The sequence below is a fragment of the Ambystoma mexicanum genome, chromosome 9 (assembly GCF_040938575.1).
Source record: "Ambystoma mexicanum isolate Mex_15411 chromosome 9, UKY_AmexF1_1, whole genome shotgun sequence".
In the NCBI taxonomy this organism is placed as follows: domain Eukaryota; kingdom Metazoa; phylum Chordata; class Amphibia; order Caudata; family Ambystomatidae; genus Ambystoma; species Ambystoma mexicanum.
This window is the reverse complement of record NC_090931.1, coordinates 1,391,805,343-1,391,827,974: the sequence shown is the minus strand read 5'-3', so window position 1 is coordinate 1,391,827,974 and position 22,632 is coordinate 1,391,805,343. Positions and strand designations below refer to the sequence as shown.

General features: G+C 50.2%; 1 protein-coding gene across 1 annotated transcript in view; it reads left to right on the top strand.

Moving 5' to 3' along the window:
* The window catches only part of MAP3K2 (mitogen-activated protein kinase kinase kinase 2), a 1,280,649-nt gene that overhangs the window by 900,353 nt on the left and 357,664 nt on the right, over window positions 1-22,632 (top strand). The window contains exon 12 of the mRNA XM_069616795.1: window positions 9,309-9,515. Within this exon, the coding sequence (XP_069472896.1) occupies window positions 9,309-9,515 (207 nt within the window). The remainder of the gene's footprint in view (window positions 1-9,308; window positions 9,516-22,632) is intronic.

Genomic DNA, 22,632 nt, shown 5'->3' with positions numbered 1-22,632 from the left:
GGAGTCCAGACTCCATATCAATCTGTTGGAGCTGAGGGCCGTCAGGCTAGCCCTGAAGGCTTTTCTGCCGACTGTGCGAGGAAAGAATGTCCTGATCCTGACGGACAACACGGTGGCCATGCACTAACTCAACAAAAAGGGGGGGGGGGCAGGGGTCACTTCCTCTGTGCATGGAGGCGATGCATCTCTGGTTCTGGGCAATCCAGCAGGAAGTTTCGATCTCGGCAGTTCATCTGGCAGACGAAAACGAGACGGCGGACGCTCTGAGCAGGCAGAGCGCGATTTCTCACGAGTGGGAGTTGGCTCACGAGATTCTCCTGGAGATCTTTGCCCTTTGGGGGACCCCTCAAGTGGATCTCTTTGCCTCCAGTGTCAACCGGAAGTGCGAGAGGTTCTGCTCATGGGAATTTCCTCCAAACGGAGCCTTAGGAGACGCGTTTGTGGTGGAGTGGTCATTCCCACTGCTGTACGCATTTCCTCCAGTCCCCCGTCATCCCGCAAGTACTGCGGATGTTACGGAGGTTCGTTTCCCGGATGGTTCTCAGTGCTCCGTCGTGGGCCCGGAGGACGTGGTACCCGGACCTTCTCGACTTGTCCATCTGTCCTCCACGTCGTCTTCCCTACCGAGACGATCTGCTCTCACCGGAGGGGGGTCAGGTTCTCCATCCAGAGATCAGGTCCCTCAACCTTCACGCTTGGTTTCTGAAAGGTTGAGGTAGAAGGATTGGCACCTCCCTGAAGACGTGATGGAGACGTGATGGAGGTGTTGCTTTCGGCCAGAAGGCCCGCAACAAAGTCCCTGTACCATTGCCGTTGGAGTAAGTTCTGCGACTGGTGCAGGGTTAAGAATGTGGATCCTTTTGCATGTGAAATTCCCATGGTTCTGTCTTTTTTGCTTTCTTTGGCCCACAGGGGCCTTCAAGTGGGTACCATTAAAGGTTACCTGGCGGCGCTCGTCTGAAGAGTGTTCCTATTTTAAAATTCCTTTAATTTCTCTGTTTCTGAAAGGGCTCACTAATGTGTTCCCTCCGTCACCTTTCCAGGTGCCCGGTTGGGATTTGACCCTTGTTCTCAAGTTTCTGATGGGTGCTCCGTTTGAGCCTTTGCATTCATGCCCTTTGAGACTTGACTCTGAAAACTGTATTTTTAGTTGCGGCCACTTCCGCTCGCAGAGTGAGTGAGTTATAGGCACTTTCAGTTAAACCACCCTTCACTGTGTTTCATAAGGACAGGGTTTTCCTTAGAGTTCGTCCTTCTTTTCTTCCGAAGGTGGTGTCGGAATTTAATTTAGGCCAGAAGGTTGTTCTTCCGGCATTTTATCCTCCTCCACATCCTGGTAAGGAAGAGGAGAGGCTCCATAGTTTTGATCCTAGGAGAGCATTAAGCTTTTATATTTCATGCATGTCCCAGGTCAGAGTGGACGATCAGCTCTTTATTGGTTACGCTGGAAAGCGTTTGGGACAGGCTGTGACGAAACAGACTGTCTCGCTGGATTATTTTGGCTATCTCTGAGTGTTACCGCTTGGCGGGTAAGGACCCCCTGGTCAGCTTGCGGGCCCATTCTACCAGGGGTATGGCTGCCTCTACTGCCCTGCAGAGGGGGGGGTTCCTAGTCGCAACATCTGTGATGCCGCCACCTGGGCTTCGGTACATACTTTTGTACATCACTATTCCCTTGATTCCATCCGGGGGCAGGATCTGGCCTTTGGCAAGGCGGTCCTTTACTCCGCAATTTGATTGGGCATGCTAAATTTCTGTTTTCTAAATTATTTTCCCACCTCCTTGCATTGGTACTGCTTTGGGAGTCTGTCATAGATATGGAATACGTCGGAGGACCCAATCCCCTCGAAGAACGAGTTACTCTCTTACCTGGAAACGTTCTTTCGATTGGATGGTCCGACGACGTATTAGATATCACTCCCTCCCTACCTTCCCCGCTTCAGAATTTCTTATGCGATTGCAGCTTACGTTTCCGCAAGGCTTTGTGTGTCAGACTGGCAGAAGACTGGTGGCACACATTCTGGGAAAAAAACTACAACTGAGGCTACGGGCGTCGTGCGTCCTACTTATCACATCGGGTGACGTCGGCAGTCGGAGGAGGTCCTCGAGGACGGCGCATCGACATCATCGAAGCAGACGCCGAATATTTTCCGAAGCAGCACAGCTGTGGTGATTACTGTCATAGATATGTAATACGTCGTCGGACCATCCCATCGAAAGAACGTTAAAAGGTAACAGAGTAACTTGTTCTTCTCCTTGGTGAGGTGAGTTTCCTGCAGCAGAGCTATGTATATTTTTTGCCGTCTCAAGTACATCATCACCTTATTTCTCTTCAGGTAGGTGTTCAGTCCCCTGACGCTCCAGGTTATTATTCTGAGGTCACCCATTACCCTTCAGGTCCCTTTCCCCTCCTCCCTCCCTCCATGTCCTTTAACCCGAGAACGCTTAGCGTGGGTTATGCACAGAGGTGCACTGGTGCATGCTCGTTCCCTAACAACTATCACTATGAACTCCCCAACTCCCTCCCTACTCCCCCCTGTTCCAACCCCAACTTTTGCCCAGCTCCATCCCTGGATCTCAGGCGATCCCGCATTTGGTCCTGTCCAACTAAGCTGGTACCGGGGACCCAGCAGGCTGTTGCCACTCTACTGGTAACTCAACTGACCTATCTAAGGGGGTGCAAGGTCGAGTGCTCTGTATCTCCCTGGTGTAGGCCACATTCGCTTGCCTTCCCTTTGTGTAACGTGGCTATAATCAAGTCCCATATTCACATTTCATACAGCACCTCGCTCTCTGCAGTCTCCACATCACTTCTCACCGCTTCCCTTTTTGTCATCCTTCCCCTCTGGGCAAATTGTGCGTCTAGCCAATTCGATGCCTCCGCTGGGGTGTCAAAAAATAGTGTCCTGTTCTTGTGTACCACCTTCAGCCTTGCCGGATACATCAGCATGTATCTGTAGCCTGCCTCCCGTAGCCTCCTCTTTATTGCTCCGAAATTGAGTCGTCGCCGTTGCACCTGAAGTGTATAGTCAGGGTATGCTGTGATTGTGGCGGACGCCCTCCGGATCGTGCCTCCCTTGCGAAAGTATTCCAGGATCCTTTACCTGTCGTGGTAGTTTAATATTTTGGCTATGATGGGTCTTGTAAGGCTCCCGGGGGGGGCCTCAGTGCCAGGGCTCTATGCGCTCTGTCCACTGCGAATCCCTGGGTAAGTGTTCCCCCTTCTATTTCTTGCAGCAACAGGGATTCAATGTACTCCGTGGGGTTCGATCCCTCTTCTCCCTCAGGAACCCCCACAACGCATATGTTGTTCCTTCGCGCTCGTCCCTCTGCTTCCTCTGCCCTTCTCTCCAGGTTGCCCACCTGCTGGCTTAGCGTCCGAGGCGCAGGCTGCCGTGTTGGCCTCCACTTTTCTCTAATTCTCCTGTGCGGTCCGCTATTGCCCTTTCCTCCTTTCTCAGGCGGTTTAGGTCTATTTGTACTGCGTCTATTTTAGTTTCCAGTGCCACTTTCAGTGTGGTCATGGCAGCTTCCAATTTCGTTTCCCACACCGCTTTCAGGTCTGCAACAGCTTCCAGGATCTGCTTGTCGCCTCGCACTGGCGACATATCCCGCTGGGCGCTTCTGTCCTTGCTTCTGGCGCCTTCTGTTTGCAGGGTCTTAGTGTAGTCCTCTATCGTGGATTGTTTCCCTTTTGTTTTGTTCTGCTTGGTTGCCATGTCTTTAGCCCTTCAGGCGGGCGGGCCCCCTAATCCGGTTGTTGCGGTCTTATGTTGCTATCCGGGACTTGGCTTTGCGTGTGTGGGCTTATTGCTGTCCCCTTCATGGCTTTCAGTTCCGTTGTCTGTGTTTCGGGCTGTAGCAGTATTGAGGCCCCTCCTCTTTGTAACCCTTGCTCCCCTAGCATTGCTGGCTGTTCTGCTCTTAAGAGTGGTGGGTCACTGATGGTTTGGGGCGTTGCTTTGTGTGGTCTTCCCAAGTGGTGTTCTGGTTCTGATGTGCCCCTTGTTGCTCATTTGCTGTTTCGCCCCGGCCTGGACCCCTGACTGCGGGGGCCACAAGCTGTGTCTTGTCTGAGTGGGTTTGCACTTCCCGCTTCCCATGCAGTGTCTTTTGTAGGTGCCATGACACAGGCCCCGTATAGTTCGGCTCACCTTCCCATGGGGTCAGGCCGTGGCCCTACACGTTCATTTGTGACTGGGTTGTCTTGCGTCTGTAGGGGCCACCCCGGGCGTCGTGCCCTTTATTGCTGCTGCACCGCTTCCTTATTTCAGTGCTTTGCTTGACGGGCTTGGGCAGTGATTCTGTTCCTGATATCAAGGCGTGGGTTATCAGGATAAGTGTTGACAGTGATGCATCTGCTTACCGCCGGCCGCCAGGGGCCCCGCCCCTGGAGCCGTCTTATGTCCAAGTTCTCCCGCCCCGTGGCCCCCCCCCCCCTGCATGCCGCAGCGCGTTCCCAGCCACCGGGGGGAGCTTCCCACGCAGCGGGCACCACAGCCGGTGCTTATTTATAGTGCCCTCCATGCCAAAGGGGGGCTGGGGGGCGTCCAGGCCCTGTGTGTCTAGTCACTGCCCTCAATGTCGCCTCTGGAGCCTTGTGGTTCTCCTGATGTTTGGGGGTGGATGCCCAGACACGGAGCCTCCGCATCTGGGGCTTCAGTCCGCACGTCCCCGGTGTCAGCACTAATTTACTTTAGTGCCTCGGCGTTGGTCCATGCCTTGCCTCGCAGACCCTGTGGCGTCCCTTTTTATTCGCTGCAGTTCAGTGGATCTTTCACTGACTCACCGCCTATCTCCCTCTGCAGCGGGAGGGGCTGTCAATGTCCTCCCGCAGTGGGTCGCCTCCTTGCGCACCCCCGCTCCGGCGTCACGCCTGCTCCTATGTTGAGGGTCGGGCACCCCGGGGCGGGACTCCGATATGTGTAGCCCCAGTCCACCCGAACGAGGGGCAGGCGTCCTCTGTTTGCTTGCGCATCCTGTCTCAAACTGCCTGTACTTCCTTTCACATGGAGCGGTCCGTGGCAGCTCTCATGAGTTGGCGACCGCCTCATATCTTCGGTTGCAGCCCCTCGTTTCCTTTGTTGTCCCTGACAGCCATTTTGTTGCTGTATTTCGTTACAGTTCACTAGCTTCAAAGTTCACAGCTCCGCCTGTGTTACGCTGTTGCTGCCGTTTCGCACACCATTCTATACCGAGTGCATTCTCATCCATTTGCCTTGGTTTTGGCCTGTTTTCAGTGGATTAGGAGACCAGCTTTGTCAAGATTTTGATCGGATCGCCGGGAGCTCCAGGTCCGCTCTGCCTCCTACATGGCCTGCTAGCTACGCCCCCCGGAATCCTCAACTTATACAAGCAATGGTTCTGTCCAGTGGTGCTGTATGGTCTTTAAGCACTTGAGTTGAATTACTTGGATTGGTTGAAATCATTAGAGGTTTTTATTTGGTGATGTGTGTTACGACTGCCCCCCTCTACCTCCATCGAATTCATACAATTGGAATTGGGACTCTTGTCTTTACACTCATAGGCACTTAAGCGTAGGAGTGAGTTATTTTGAAAGCTAAAACCTCCCCGCAATGTCCACTGCTTGGAAAGTCGGAAGCTAACTATTGCCTAATACACAACACCAGAAAAGAAGTGGGTTTATGAAACTGCAAAGAAAGTTGTTTGACAATCTTGGTTGGGTGCCCAATTTTCAACGCTGCCCTAGCTTCAAAATATTAATAGGTGCTTTCAGTCGCCGGTTAAACAAGTGGGACTGGATAAAGAACTATGAACATTTACAGAAACTGCAGATTTTGGGTTTAACTGTGAGTTTAAATCACAGATTCATGAAACCACAACGCTACCTACTCCGTTGTCCTGATCCTGCAGTGCAAAGCTTTAGATTACTATTACGGATACACCGACTTCCTGTGAGATCTATTCGGGGTGGTCAATGGCTAATGCAAAAAAAAGGTAGATTCTGTAGAATTTGTGAATTGACTGAGTGCCCAGAAACACCCAAGCATGTGTTGACTGCCGTAAATTGGGCCACATTTATGTGACAACCTTGGGTCATCTGACACATGACTATAACTCAATCAAAACCTCTGAGTTTTGGACATATTGTCTAAATACCGAATGTGAAGCCACCCATATTGTGCTATACAAAGTTTGGTGTCATGTGGAAAAACTATTGGGCAACATCCATTTAAGGCTCCTGCTTACATTCATGGCATCGAATGGATATTGTATGAAAATTTGGGGTGCTAGTAATCTGTGTGGAACTTTGTAACACAATTGTATCAGAAGCTGAAATGCTTGCATTTATAGAAGTACGGTGGGAGATGTATAATGGGTTGATAATGCAACAGCGGGTGTTAGTATATATTTTTTTTAAAATCATTTTTTAACATTGTGGAGCATGTATTAACATGAATCTCCTTACGCAATTATAACAGCAAACCCCACCCATCCCTCCCCCCACTCACCCCCAGTTCGAGCTCATGTATGTAGTCCGCCTGGCGAGCTCATGAAGAACGTTTCAATGTACACTCAATTATTTCTTTGCACACTGGAGTTTTGGGCCCAACGTTGAACATCTTTCATTTAGTACCATTCCCGGTGGCCTTTCCTGTCTGGGGGGAGAAACCCCAGCACAATGCTGTCTCATTAGGCCAGACGTCCGTATTTTCCGAAAAAGGGGAGCCACAGTTCTTCAATATTCGATTCGGACTCACCTATGAGGTGAGTGAGGAACTCCATGTCGTAAATTGCCCGAACTTTAGTGACCCATTGCTTTTCACCTGGTATACGTGGACTTGTCCATTTCTGTGCCAAACACCTGGCCGCCACCAACATGACCTGTAACATGTGACATTGGGTTCCCTCGTGGTCATCCCCTATGTTGATTCCAAAGAGAAGGAGCCAGGGGCACAGGGTCCTCTCCACTCCATCCCTTTGAACCAGGATAGTACCTCTCCCCAGTGTGTCTGGACCACCGGGCACTTCCACCACGTGTATAGTCACCTTTTACCTTCCTATATTTCCAACAGTGCGTGTCGTATCTATCCCACCCTCATTCTAGCAATCCTCTGCGGGGGTAGTGCCACCTGTGTATTACCTTCAGAGCCTGATGTCGAAACTGGAGCAAGGCCGTGGAGCGGTTGGCTCGCCTGCACATTTTGGACCACCTTTCATCATCAATTACCTCCATCAGGTCCTTTTCCCATTGTGTGCGTGCTGGTGGAGGGTCCCTCGGGGCCGAGAGTAAAAGAAGCTTGTAGAGCGGGATATCACCCCCCCTGGAGCCCCGAGTGGAAATGAGTCTCTCGATGTCGGTTAAGTCCCTCCTGAGGATGTCGCCCCATGAGGGTTCGTTAAGAACTCCCTTGAGCTGCAGGTAGCGGAACGGCGACAGGGTGCCTATTCCCCGAGCCCCCTCCCAGTCTTTCAGAGATAGAAACGAGTCCCCCACCCAGAGGTGACCAGCCCTGCTAAAACCGGCTTCGTACCATTTTTTAAATGCAGCTGGCTCCGCTATCTTGACTATGAAAGGGGGGGGGGCCCAGATGCAGCTCAGTGGGGAAGGCCAGGTTGTGATCCAACAATGATAGCCCCCCTCCCTCCACAATGACCACAACACTTTCAGGACTGGGTGGTTCAGGACCCTTCTGGGGATGTGCTTTCTTGACGGGGGCAAGAACCTTGTTGTCCATGGTCACCCATTGCTTTTTCGTCCCTGGGGTAAAGTGATCAATCAACACCCTCAGCTGGGAGGCCCTATAGTATGTCTCCATGTCTGGGTACCCCTCGTAGGAGATCCTGTGTTTTTTGCCAGACCAAAGAAAGTTCAGGAGGGCTTGTCTTGTTTCCGTAAAGAATGTCCTGGGCACCTGCATGGGAAGCATTTGGAACAGGTTGAGGTACGCCATAGAGTTCCGATCGTGCCCATTTTTCTATGTCCTTTTTGATTTCAGACCAGAGTGGGGGAAAGTTACCAGGTAAAAGGTCGTCAGGGTCACGTGTCACTTGGACGCCCAGGTATCGGAACCTGTCCCTCTGTAGTCTGAAAGGGAGCCCTCTCACGTAGTCTACCTCTGGGTCTGCTAGGTTTCCCCCTATAAATGCCACGGATTCCCGAAGTTTACCTTAAACCCAGAGAGTTCTCTGTAGCGCTTCAGGCCCTGGAGGATCCTGGGGACCGTCTGGGATGGCCTCGTAATGTAAAGTAGTGCGTCATCGGCGAACAGGCCGATCTTGCAATTTGTGTCTCCTATTTCTACCCCTCTGATACCCTCGTCGTTACAGATAGTGATCGCCCAGGGTTCCATTACCACTGCATATATTAAGGGGGATATTGGGTATCCCTGCCTTGTGCCCCCCCCCCATCCCCAGGGGGAAATATCTTTGATACAGTCCCGTTTGCAACCACCCTGGCTGAGGGAGAGGAATATAGTGCCAACATCCAGCCTAGCCACCTCAGTCCCATTCCCAGGGAAGAGAAAACCTCCCCCATGAAAGCCCAGCTGACCCGATCGAAGGCCTTCTCTGCGTCAAGGGCCAGCAAGAGTGCCCCCTCCTCGCGGACCACCCTCGAGTTTAGCACATGGAGGGTCTTGCGCATATTATCGGAGCCCTGTCTGTTTAGGATAAATCCCACCTGGTCAGGGTGGATTAAGCGGGGGAGGCAGCTTTCTAGGCGAGCCGCCAGGATTCTGATGAAGATCTTAGCATCTAAGTTCAGAAGGGAGATAGGTCTATACGATCCACATTCTGCCTGGTCCTTGCCCGGTTTGGGTATTACGGTGATAAGAGCCTGTAGAAACATTGGTGGGATTGAGTCTTGGTTTCTAATTTGATTAAATAACTTGGCCAGTGGCTTCACCAGAATGGGTCGACATTGTTTATAGAAGTCTGCCGTGTAACCATCTCCCCCAGGGCTTTTCCCGCTTTCAGCCTCTTGATGGCACAGTCCTCCTGCGATATTTCCCCCTCTAAGGCCTCCCGCGCAGTGTCAGTCAGTCGGGGTAGGGGGTGCTCAGCCAGGTAGGCCTGGATATCTTCCAATGACTCACCCTCCTGTTTGGTGTAGAGTTCCCTGTAGAAATCGGCGAAACATTAGTAGATTTATTTTTTACGAACTATATTGTATTTTGTCCATTTCATGCTAATTCTTTTCCTTTTTTATTATGAAGTATGATGTTATATATGGATGTATGAATTGTATTTTCAGAATGAATTTGTGAAATTATTGATTTTGTAAAAGTTCATTTCTATCAACTAAATATAAATAAGTAAATAATGTCCTGTATCTTTCTTTGCAGGTCGAAAAACGTTTCCGAGGGCCAGGAGAACCCAGGGCAATAGTTTTCGGTCTCCAGTTAGTTTCAGCCCCACTGACCACTCCTTGAGTACGAGCAGTGGGAGCAGCATCTTTAGTCCAGAGTATGAAGATAACCGATTGAGGAGAAGAGGAAGCGACATAGACAATCCAACTCTCAGTGTTATGGACATCAGCCCACCAAGTCGCTGTAAGTATGCAATTTTAGTGATAAGCATAAAGAGCATCAACAGTTGCCGGTTCTCACAAAAACTTGGGGAAGAACTTCTATATTTTGATTGGTTTTCATGAATTTAAAAGTTTGAATAATTGAAATTAATTACTAAGCACTTTGATAACTTTTAATACCTCATCTTCAAATCCACTCTTCAGCCCCTACTGTCCATCCTACAATGCGCTCTCCTATATTTGGAATTATGCTCCTCTCCTTTAGCATTGAGCCGCTCCTTTTGCAAAAGTAAGCACAGAATAGTCCTAATGTCCATAAAGTGCGATGACCTGTTCATAGTTCATAACAATGTTAAGATGGAGTTTCAGAAAATCTCTTGTGGACAGAATGAGAGGCCTCCCTATACTGGTGAACAGGGCAAGACACTAAGGTCCAGCCAAACTCTATCAATGCAGTGTGACTGAGCAGTAAGGCTTAGGTGAGTAAGAGTGGTGAATGTTTCAGTTAAGCACACAGAGAGCACTCTAAATTAAACAAGTTAGACAAATAGTTATATGTATATGGGCCTTCAGCAATTCTTATAAAAAATCATAGGTAAGTAGATAACTAAACAGTCAATACTTATATATTTATTTTCACTTAGGGAGTGCTCAGGCTACAGAGCATCAACACTTTACTTTTAAACACAGTTGGATCCGCAATAGACCACTGTACTGTAGCAAAGTGAAGAAAAAGTCAAGGTAAGTATTAAACCAATTTGAGAACTAATGGGTGAAAATGATGGAGTTAAAACACAGTACATAGCCTTATAAATAAGGCCTACACGTAAAAGGTCCTTCCTTGGCTAGAAGAGATGATGCCTAATGCCCTTAAAGTCACAAGTCCCAATTGTAGCCTTTGTAGGGAGCAAGGTATGGTTTAGGTAGCTTGAACAGGCGGCTTCTCAGTGGCTTAAAATTTTACAACGAAGGAAGTAAGTTCTTAGGGGTTTCCTCTCCCAATCCTACAACTTTAGGGGAAGCCTTGTTGGGGGTCGCAGAGGTGTAGACCTTGGATCAGAACTCCACCAATCACGGTTGTGCAAGGGAGAGGTAGGGTAAGGACTATATGCCCATTAAACCCTATAGAGGTGTGGGGGGGTAGGAAAAGGTATGTTAACTCCACCCCCTGTACTCCACTTTTCTCAGGGACCACTTACTTAATGTTAGGACTGATTTTCTATACTCTGGCCTGGTGGACAGATGTATAGAAGGCCAACCTATATTGTGACGGGGACAACTCTGGGAAGCTGCTTAGGTAGCAGTGACAGGCGGTCTGGGCTAAGCTCTTCAGAGGTGGTGAGCTTGTAAAGGGTCCACAATGAGGTCACCCAATGGGAGTAACAAATTGCACTTAGACAGAATGTATGAAAATACAGTTATTTAATTATGGCCGAAACACACTATAAGAAAATGAATAAAAGCAGGTAGACTTATCACACAGTACTATCAAACTAAATACATATATACATTCACCAGGTTATAATGCACAATACACATCAAATACTCCTGCAAAGGAATGGATAGGTAAGTATTCTACACCAAACTGTCCACAGAGATGATCCCTAACTAAAATTGTCCAGTTGCCAGGGGCCTTGTGCCCTATTGTTCAGAATACAGTTCCACAGAACTGATGCAGGAAAAAATGCAGGTAGGGTCTCTGGGGTTCAGTGAAGGGTTCTTAGAGTTAGGGTTCAATGTAGACAAGTGCCCAAAATTACCCCCAGCAGTCAGAATTCTTGCCAAGGCAAGTACTGTCAACGCTAAAAGTATTAGAAATAGGATTAGTACAAGCCCATTGACTTATGAGAGTATAGGGGTAGGTTAAAAGCTCTGTAACTTACCCCCCCTTACTCCGAATCTTCCCAAGTCTTGGTAGGACAAAGGAAGGGTGTCCTGGGTTGCTTTTCCCGCTGAAATCCGCGGTCCTCGATTTTCAGGGGTTGCCGGTTCGAGCTTCACTCTGGTTGGGATCTTTTGCTGGTGCAAGGACTCTAGGTCAAGGAATGCAAAAACAAATGATGCAGCATCCCTCTCGGGACTGGACTCGTGTTAGGTAAGCAGGTTGCGGACGGTGCACGCCGCGCACAGCGATGCAACAGGACTCAGTAGCTGCGGTCGGACTTTCCGGTCTTTGAGAGTCCCCTTAGTGCTAGGATGCCAACATTTCTCAGAGGGTGTCCTTGCAGTGGCAGCTGAGGGTGTGCCAAGTCTTTGCAACAAAGGTAGCACGGTAGCCCAAAAACAAAGCTGGTCAGCCACAGGACGGTTCCAGGGCACTTCCGAAGGTGGCTTTTGTGCTGGGCACAGAGCAGACGGCAATGGATGATACCAGGGTTGTAGCACCTTCGCAGGGCTACTAAAAATCACGAGACAGGGCTCCCCAGGACTGCAGCAGAAGTTGATTGCCAAGCCTCCTTCAGTCAGGTTTCAGGTTTCTTCGCGGGTCTCTCAGCTGGACAGGATGCTAGGCTTCTTCAGGATCTCTGAAGAATGCATGCAGGGGTCCTCTTCTTATCCTAAAAGCCAGGTAGGAGCTGAAACTCCCAATAGCAGGACTAGCCCCCCTCCCCCACAGTTGTCGAATCGGGGCCACTGGCGGGAACACTCGTGCATACCACTCAGACACACAGAAACCAGGTTGTGGATTAGGGTCAGACAGACCCAGCCCACATCCTGCCTGCAAACACACAAAGTCCTGCAGTAGGCCGCCAAAAGCTACTGCTTTCACCGGGCACTGGAAGACCTTATAAGGATCTTCCTGGACTCTGAGGCCAGGAAGAAGGCTAAACAACAAGATGGCAAAATGAATAGGCGAAAAACTCGTGGCAAGGCCATGTTTGACCAGTAGCCACAGTCAGTAGCCAAACGCAGTAAATGCAGTAAAACTGAAACGAAATTCCCCAAAAAGTGGAGGAAAGTCACCGCTGCCACCAGTCCATCTTTTAAGCACATCTAGAGTAACCAACATCCTCTTAGTGTTAGTCTAGGGCAAATCAAAAATGTACCCCATTGCAGTGTAAGTTGCTTTGTTCAATGAGAAAGTTACCACAAGTGATACAAAAGTAACCACAAGTTGCAACATAGTAACACGACTAAGGGAAATATGGTTTCCCAGTACTGATAGCCTGACGGACATATCAGTTTCCCCATAACATGTGAGAAAAGGCCATGGCACTGAAGGTTAAGGCTTCACTGCACTGTTAAAAAGTACAAGTCAGATTCAAAAGTAAAAGCACAAAGTTTGGGGGTTCTATAAAGATGGAAGGAAAGGTGCAGTAAAGAGAATCTTTCCTAACACTTCATGCTTTGGTTACCTTGGAGGAAGCCCTGGGATTGTGCCCATGTCACTTACCACTTATAGATTTAGGACTGGCTAGCTGGTCATTTTGCATTCCTGCAAGACCGTTCTGGGCACTGGACAGCTGGACAACCCAGGCATGATTAAGAAAGGACCACCACATTGTTGACAACCTTGGTGGACCCCCCCAGGACATGATGCATGTGGGAAACGACGATGGCCACAATGATCAAACAGCGGAAGACAACCCTTGTGGCAGAAACAAAGAATGTGGTCCTGCAAGGCCCCTCTTCGTGTTGGAGATCTACAACTACTGGGGGAGGCCACTTGTTCCATAAGTCAATCTATAGTGTCCCACGTCCGAAATCAGGACGGTACCCGATGCAGCGAGGTAACCCAGGAGGAGTCTTGTCAGCCCAGGCTATAGTTCTGGGACACTTCGAATGGTTGTGTCCTCCAGTGTATTCCTCATCTATGACATGTAATGTCCACAGCTGAGCTGCTTCGGAAATTTCTTCGGCAGAGGGCGCCCTTGCGTCGATGGCATTGGGTCGATGTCCCTCGAAGGCCTCCGTCGAGGGTGACGTCATGGGATGTTATAAGTAGGAAGCACAGCACCCGTAGCCTTAGTTCCATTTTTTCTGCAAACGTGTTTGCTTCGTGGACTCGGCGCGCCTCGTATCTTCTACTTCGTATTGTGCTATTATGTCTTCTTCTTCTACCCCAACAACCCCGCTGTCTGGCTTCAAGAAATGTCGTGACTGCGGGTCCAAATGTCCATCCCAGACCTGCACCGTATCTGCTTGTGGTGCCTGGGTGAGGACCACGCCACGGACGACTGCTCGAAGTGGCAGTCATTGACTGCCAAGGCCTTGTGGGAGCGTAAGGGGAAATTGAAGGTAGGCCGTGTTTCCAAGCCCCGTAAATTGAAATATACTGGCCTGTCGACTGACGAGTCGAGAGGGGACTCTCCTCGCCGGAAGAAGTCCAGGAGATCTAGGTCCCGGAGTGGTTCGCGCCACTCTTCCTCTTTGTCAAGGCGGTCCCGCAAGCAGCGTCACCGTTCGCCATTCCCGTCGGATGATGACTACCCGAAGAAGGTGGCCTGCCCCATTAAATCCTCTGCCCCCGAGGAATCGGAGTCTTTTCGGGAGCAAATGTTAGATTTTTCAATCTCGGGGCACAGTTCCGTCTGCAAGCCGGCCAGGAACGGTCTTGGTCCGATACTCTTGTGCCCTTTGGCCCGTGTAATGGGCGCAATAAGCATCTGGAGCCATCGAGTTCCCATTCAGTCAAGACATCAGTGGATCGCCAGAGACGTGCCATGTCCAGGTCGCGGTCTTCATCCCAAGCAAAACCGTCGAAGCCTGTGAAGTTGTCGAAGAAGGTGTTGACGCCATCGGCGCAGTGTCCATAGAGTGCATCTGTCAGGTCTTTAGCACTGGTCAGGCCTGCGAAACATTCAACGCCAACGCTGTCTGAGCTGTCGACTCCGTCGGCGCCTACTGGGCAGAATTTGCTGATGGAATCCCCCCTGTGGCTGTTGTGCCTCCAAGAAGGCTCTTTCCAAGTCTGTAAAGCTTGTCCCTGATAAGAGGAAGGAGTTATTTCAGTTTCTCCAGAATATCTTTGAAGAGGAAGAGGTCTGAGGAGGAGCATACCCTGTTTGGTCTTCCTTATGGGACGCCTGGTGTTCCAGAATGTCTCATTTCCAAGGAAAGTCGGATTGAGGATTGGCGTCAATCATTGCATGATGCCAGTGGCCTAGACACGTCTCCTGAGATAGTTTAGTAAGGCCGAGCATGGTGATCATGCCGAATCTTCGTATCGGAGACTGATGTTGAAAGTTGTGGAGTACCTGGGTTGGTCCAGGCCTCCGGTCGATTATGATCAGGATGACCTTAACGAAATCTTGGATCATGGTCTATCCACTGACCTGGTGTTGCCATTTCATGTGGCTTTGCAAAAGAGGGTGTCTTCTACTTGGACTTCCCCCTAGTCTATTCCGGCGGTTAACAAGTCGTTGTCAAGGAAATACTGCCCATTCAGTAGCGACCCGGCTACCTGTCCACACACACCCCACTCCTGAGAGTTTGGTGTTCCAGGCGGCTACAGCCACCTCGAAGCAGGCAGCGTACCCTTCCATCCCTCCTGATAGGGATGATGAGCACATGGATGGGCGCACAATGTATTTTCTGCTGGGAGTATGGCGCTGAAATCGGCCAACTGCACCTGTGCCTTGCCAAAATTTTCACACACTCTGTGGAATTGTATTTTGCTTGCGGCTGAGCATATTCCCGAAGGGGAGGAAAGGGATGGCTTTCTAGCTATTGTGCAGGATGGCAAAGATGCCATGTGTGAATCCCTTCAGGCTGGGTTGGACACTGTGGATAGTGCCTCAAGGTCCATGGCTACAAGCACTGTCATGCGTGGATTTGTGTGGTTGCGGAAGTCAAGTTTTTCACCCGATGTGCAGGCCCGACTTCTCAACATGCCCTTTGACGGGTTGCATTCTTTTGACAGCAAGGCTGACGAGAGCCTTGAGAAGTTGCAGACCTCCAAGGCAGCTGCCAAATCTTTGGGTGCAGCTGTTCGACAACCTCAGCCTTTTCGTCATAGGGGACAGCAATGGATGGGTGTTTCCTTTTGCTGCTACTCCTCATTTGGAAAGGCGAAAGGGGTGGCCAGTCAAAGGGGCCAGCATAAGTTCCCTCGTGGTGGACGAGGTAGGGGTGCCAAAGCCGCTCAGGCAGCTGCCTCTTTGCCATCAGGCACTGCCGCTGCTGAACAGCGCTGAGGTCAGGTCTCATTGTTCTCCGGTGGGAGGCAGGCTATCGCAGCATCTCGAAGACTGGCGAGCCATTACTTCAGATGCGTGGGCTCTGGATACAATCGCCCACGGTTACTGCCTCCCTTTTCTACAATGGCCTCACAACACTCCACCAGGGAAACACTCTTTGAAGGTTCTGGAGATTTTAGCCTTGCCGGAGAAAGGCGCTATAGAACCAGTGCCTGGGGCGGAGTGGAACAAGGGTTGGTATTCCCCTTATTTTTTGATACCCAAGAAAGACTGGGGACTGAGACCCATCTTGGACTTACGATACTTGAACAAGTTCCTCAGGAAGGACACGTTCAAGATGGTCACTCTTGCTCAGATCGTTCAGGCCCTCCGACTTCAGGATTGGTTGGTGCCATTGGACCTGCAGGATGCTTATTTTCATGTGCCGATCCATCTCCAGCACAGGAAATACCTCGGGTTCGAAGTTGCCGGATCCCACTATCAGTTTCGGGTTCTGCATTCGGGTTCATCTGCGCCCCAAGGGTTTTCGTCAAGCTCATGGTGGTGGTGGCAGTGCATCTCAGGAGAGATTCACGTCTACCCCTACCTGGACGATTGGCTGATTAGGGCGCATTCTCCCGAACAAGCCTTGGATCATCTCAACGCCATTCCCTTCACAAGCTGGGCAACTTCAAGAAGTCACATATGACACCATCCCAATAGCTCCAGTACATAGGGGCAGTTTTGGACACGTCTTTGAGGGATGTGCACGCCACCCAAGGTGAGGGATAATCACATTTTTCAGATGGTCTCAAAATTTCAACAAGCTCATAGTCTTACGGCTTTCGAATTCTTAAGGTTGCAAGGCCTCATGGCATCCTGCATTTTTCTGGTGCCAGAGGCCCGCTTGAGAATGAGGTCCCTTCAGTGGGCTCTACGGACTCAATGGTCCCAGTTCTCGGGCAGGATGTCTGATCTCCTTCATGTTCTTCTCTCGGTCTTGCAGGACCTTCTGTGGTGGGCCGACAAGAAGAATCTCATGAAAGGGGAGCCTTTTTGGCAACCATGGCGGGATGTCACGGTGGTGACGGATGTTTCCCTGACAGGGTGGGGAGCTCATCCTGACGATCTGTCAATCAGCGGTCTTTGGTCTCCATCGGAGTCCAAACTTCACATCAATCTTTTGCAGCTGAGAGCCATCAGACTGGTGCTGAAGGCTTTCCTGCTATCTGTGCGGGGTGAAGAATGTCCTGATATTGACAGGCAACACAGTGGCAATGCATTACCTCAATAAGAGAGGTGGTGTAGGGTCACTGCCTCTGTGCAGGGAGGCAATGCAGCTCTAGTTCTGGGTGATAAGCGAGGGAATCTCCCTATCAGCGGTTCATCTAGCCGCCAAGGAGTATATGGCGGCAGACTCTCTGAGCCGACAGCGCAGTCTCCCACGAGTGGGAGCTAGCTCAGGAAGTCGTTCAGGTGGACCTGTTGGCAACCAGAACTGTGAAAGGTACTGCTCGAGGGAATTTCCTCTGAGAGGAGCTCTAGGAGACGCATTCGTCGTGCAGTGGCTCTTCCCGCTACTATACGCGTGTCCTCCAATCCCAGTCATCCTTCAAGTTCTCAGGAGGTTTAGAAGGTTTGGGATCCGCATGATCCTCATTGCCCCAGATTGGGCCAGGAGAGCATGGTACCCCAGACAGATAGACACCCCCCCTCCACACACACACACACACATACACGCACACACATCCTCCTCCCCCCTCCCCCCCCAAGGAGATGGGCTTGGCCGTGACCATTGAAGACAATGCGTGTTGACTGCAGCGAGTTCTGAGTCTTAAGCAGCATTCTCCTTTTCAAAGGGCTCTTGGCTCCAATGATGATCTGCTGAATGACTGCAAACCTCTTTCTTTTAACCCATGTTTGAGCTGGAGTCACCCCTGAGCCTACAAATTGTAAGGGTATGCACCATTCAAATCGGCAGGGGCTGTCATAGGCTGCATCCCATCACCCCATCTTCCCAGCAACACACACACTCTGGCAAGGATTTGGATTGGGACCAGACCGTACCAGTCCCCACATCCAGCCACAAACAAATACTGCTGCTTTGCTCAGAGAATTAGTGTCTTTGCCTGGTAAAGGGCTTACTGTATATGGCAAATCCAGCCCAGAGAGGGCAGAAAGAAGGCTAAAATACAAGATGGCCAAAGGACAAGGCGAAATCCCTTTGCACGGCTATTTTAGAGTAAATGATACTCTTAAAAGCATTATGCAGTAAAAAGCAAAAGTGCAAATTAGAATGTCATACAGTCGAAATATATCTACTGCCAACAGCCAGTTATTACAATGGATTTCCAAAATCAACCCGGTGGGTAGATTTTGGGAGGCCACCTTATTATGATAAACAGGGAGACAATGAGATTTTAGCCAAACCCATTCAAGGGATGGTAGCTTGGCGGCAATGCCTTGGTCTCAGGAGTGGTACGACTGTGGTCTAGGGGTACAATAAGTCCACACAACGCCACCAATCATTCCAGTTAGTGAGGTAAGTACACAATTGACCAGATGGAGAATCCATATGAGTCAAAGTAGCACAGCTCACAGCAAAGTATTGGTCAAAAATGTAATGTTAAATACAGAAAAAACCATAAATAAAAAACACGTCCGGAAAGGCAGCAGCAAGTAGAAAAGACTCTTTAAAATAACCAAGAGCAGCATCCCTGGGTCTCATAAAGTTCAACCCTTAGATGGTTTGGGGCCTGGTCACCAATTTCAAAGCTACTGGTCGCATGTAGGTTCATTAAGAGATTGAGGATGCATGCCAGTGGTTGTGATTAAGAGTCAAAAAGTTAGGTAAAGTTCTGCTAAGTACATTCACTCCATCCCAGACACTAGAATAGGTCTATAAAGGGATCTTTGACAGGCCTCCACCCACGATGGTCAGGAAAGAGTGTTTTTAGGGACAGAGCTTTATGCCCATGTAAACCTATGGAGAGGAGGGGCAACAGAAACAGGCATGTTAACTCACTCTCCTGACTCCGATTTCTCCAGAGACCACTTCTGAGGTTCCAGAATACGTTGGGAGACGCAATCTTCTGTGCTTGGTCCAGTCGAGGAAGGCCCAAGAGTCACGGTGCAGAGGTCACCTCTCAATGCTGGTTTTAGGCTATTACCCGAAAAATACAGAATACAAATAGTTGAAACTGCCTTTTATTGTGAATATGGGCAGTGTAAAAATGTCGTCATTACAAAAATGCTGAGTACACTGGGTTCAATGGCTTTCAATGCTGAATGAGATTGTACTGAACGAGGGTTGCGGGCGATATCACATTCCCGATCGGGGGTTGCAGGGGTGTCCCCTGCACCCTATATTCAGACGAATGTAATTAGTTTTACAATAACATCATTAAGACTTGCGTGTCGGGTACCATTTCTGTTTCGCCGACATGGCGAACAAAACTAGAGGAAGGGGACTTGGTGCGTTATAGCGCACACAGACGCTTTGGACGTACCAGCAAGTGGAGGTACAGGGAATCGAAGCAGCAGTGTCCACGCAATGTAAAGCTGAACCCAAAGTGCGGGAATTGACATTTGTGAAATGTGAACCTATCGGCACAGTAATATTGAGACTGTCTTTGCAGCCACAAACATCGTAGATCCGGTTTTAGTTTTTCTTTTTTTTTTTTTTACTTTGTTTATTTTAAATCAAGGCAGGATGACAATTACAAACATTATAAGCAATGATTCTTCAGGCATGTTGATCCCCAGTCCTTTATTCCCCCCTAGGTTTCCTCCCTCTCACCTCCCTCTGGCCCCTCTGCCCCTTAGTCTTTGGAGGCGGAATCTTCCCTCCTGGGCTGCCCAGTTTGCGCCTCAGCATCTATGTGTCTTCCTCTCTTGGTTTTTCAGGATCCAGCGGGCCTGGATAGGTTTATTGGTCAGTGCGTGGAAGCGCTGGTCGTATTCAAGCACTGGGGCCCAAATATTCTGGAAACGATGGAGAGTTCCCGCTTTTGCTGCCGTCACCTTCTCCGCAATCAAAATGTCCCAAAGTTTAGTCCACCATTGGGCTATGTGAGGGCCTTCCGGGGATTTCCAAGCTCGGGCCACCACCGTTTTCCCTGCTAGTAGGCAGTGAGTCAATCATTTCGATCTGGTCCCCGAGCGCGGGTAGATCGCGGGGATCGGAGCTCCCAGCAAGACTGGTTCTGGTTCCAGGGGAATCGTCATTCCGGTAATTTGTGTGATGGTCCCCAGGCATGTCCTCCAGAATTGTCGGATCTTTGGGCAGGCCCACCGCATATGGAAGAAGGAGCCTAGGTGGCCACATCCTCTCCAACAGGAATGATCCACTTGTGGGTTCATATGGTGAAGTCAGAGGGGCGGGTAATACCACTGCAGTGTAATCTTGTACGCACATTCCCTGTTGGTAATGCAGGTGGATGAGGTGTGTGTTCTTATCCATATATCCACCCAGGTTTGATCCTCTATTGGATGACCTAGGTCCGCCTCCCATTGTGCCATGCAGCGGGTCTTTGTGGTCAGGAAGTCGCTTAAGAAGCGCCTATATAGGGTGGACACTCTGCCGCGGGTTGGAAGGTCTTGGAAGGTCTCCCAGTGTGAGTTCTAGGGCGGTGGGAGGGCGTGTCGGTGCTTGCAGAGTTTGGGGGTGCGAGCACCAGTGGCGTAATTGGATATAGGTGAATCTGGCCCTTTCCTGGAGTTGGAATTTCTCTTTGCATTGGTCGAATGTGAGAGGTCCCCCCCCACCCCACATATAGCTGGTCTATGGTCTCCAGCCCGCCATTTATCCAGTTCCGAAAGTTGCGAGGATTCGCTCCAGGTGAGAACGTTGGATTATGGAAGACCGGGGAGCGTGGGCTCAGTCCTCTTGGCACTCCCTTTTGTTTTAGCGCCCAGTCCCAGGAGCTAAGGGTGTGTTTGGTTGATAGAAGATCTCCCCAATGTGTTCTGAGGGGGGGGCGGGATGTGTGGCAGAAATCGTAAGGGTAGGGGCACTTGTGATTGTTCCAGCTCTACCCATCTAGGGCAGTTTGTTTTATTTTGCCATGCCTGAACCTGTGCCAATTGAGCTGCCACTCTGTAGGCCTGCAAGTCGGGGACCCCCAACCCTCCTAGTTTGGAACCCCCTAGCATAGTTCTGAGAGGGATTCTCTCTCTCTTACCTTTCCAAATAAAGTTCAGCATTTTCCTCTGGATACCTCGAAGAGTTGGTGTGGGAATCGGTACTGGTAGGGAGGCGCAGGCGTATAGGAACCTCGGGAGGAGCTTCATCTTGCATGCTGAGATGCGCCCCAGCAGTGAGATCTCTTGGGTCTCCCAGCGTTTCAAGTCGCCTTCCAATTCTTTAAGGAGCCGGAGGAAATTGGCTTTGTATGTGTCTCTTGGGTCAGCTGGGATGTGGACCCCTAAGTAAGGGATGGCCCTTTTTTCCCATTTTATCGGGCACATCTTAGTCAGTGGCTCCCGCTCTGCTGGGGTGAGGCCGATGCCCAAAGCCGATGATTTGTCAAAGTTTATGGTGAAGCCTGAGACCTCCCCATAGCTGGCAATTTCTCGTATCGCATGTTTTAGAGATGAGTGGGCCTCTGAGATCGTGAGCAGAATGTCGTCCGCGTATAGGATGATTTTGTGTTGCGTGGGGCCACTCTGTATGCCCTTGATTTGGTTGTTTCGCCTGATCCTTTGGGCAAAGGGCTCCATGGTGAATGCGAAGACCAGGGGTGACAGCGGACAGCCTTGCCGGGTTCTGCATGATAGGGGGATCGGAGCCGAGCTGTGTCCGTTGATTCTCAGGCTAGTTCTTGGGCTATTGTAGTTGGCTAGGACCATCGTTTGGAAAGTTGACCGGAAGCCGAAGGCCCCTAGGGTGTGTTTCATGACTGTCCAATCCACCCTATCAAATGCCTTAACTGCGTCCAGAGCCACTAAGACTCGTTTTTGGGCGTTCGGGAGGCAAGGTCCACCAGGTTCAAGGTTCTCCGTATGTTTTCACCTGCTGTCCGGTGTAGGATGAAACCTGCCTGATCGGGGTGAATGATCTTCGGCAGAATGTGATTCAAGCGGGTTGCCAGAATTTTTGAGTATATGTTTGCATCGATGTTTAAAAGTGCGATCGGTCTATAGGACGTTAGGCTTCTTGGATATTTTCCTGGTTTGGGCTGGAGGATGGTGGTTGATTTCTGCATCGATGGGGTCACTGATCCCGTTTCCCTGAAGGAGTTGAACAGGGTAACCAGGTGGGGGGTCAGTTGAGCTCTGAATAGTTTATAAAACCTGGTTGAGAAGCCGTCTGGGCCGGGGGCCCATGTTTTAAGTGATTTGATGGACTCCTCAACTTCCTCCCCTGTAATGGGCTCCTCCAATTCGTCTCTCGCTGTGTCGGAGAGACAGGGCACTGCTGCCTGCTGCAGATATTCCATCTATTGCGATAGGTTCCGTGGGGTTGCCTTCATGATTTGGGTCAGATAGTCTATTGCGAGTCGTTGCTTTTCGGGCTCTGAGTATGTGACCCCATTGGGATCACGCAGACCAGTGATCGTGTTAACGCGTCTCCGCTTGGCTAGTTTGGCCACCAGGAACCTGTTCGCCTTGTTACCCTTCGCGTAGTATGACTGTTTGGCCTTTGCCATTAGATGAGCGGTTTGTTCCGCATAGTGGGCTTCCAGTTTTTTCCTCGCCGTGCGAATGATCCGTTGCGTTTTAGGGGACCAGCCTTTCTCCTTGTGGACTGACTCGGCCTCTCTTAGTTCGTCCTCTAGAGCCATCCGGGCCTGCCGCCTGTCTCGGTGGTAGGCCGCTCCTTTGGGCAATTAGGGAGCCCCTGATTACTGCCTTCATGGCGTCCCAATTGTTCGCTAACGAAGTGTCCGAGGCTGGATTTTCGTTAAAGAAATTTCTTATCCCTGTTGCGATCTTGTCTCTGGCAGCCATGTCGTTAAGGATCGGGTCGTATAACGCCCATTTACGTGGGTTATTGTAGTTGGGGTTCTGAACCCGGAG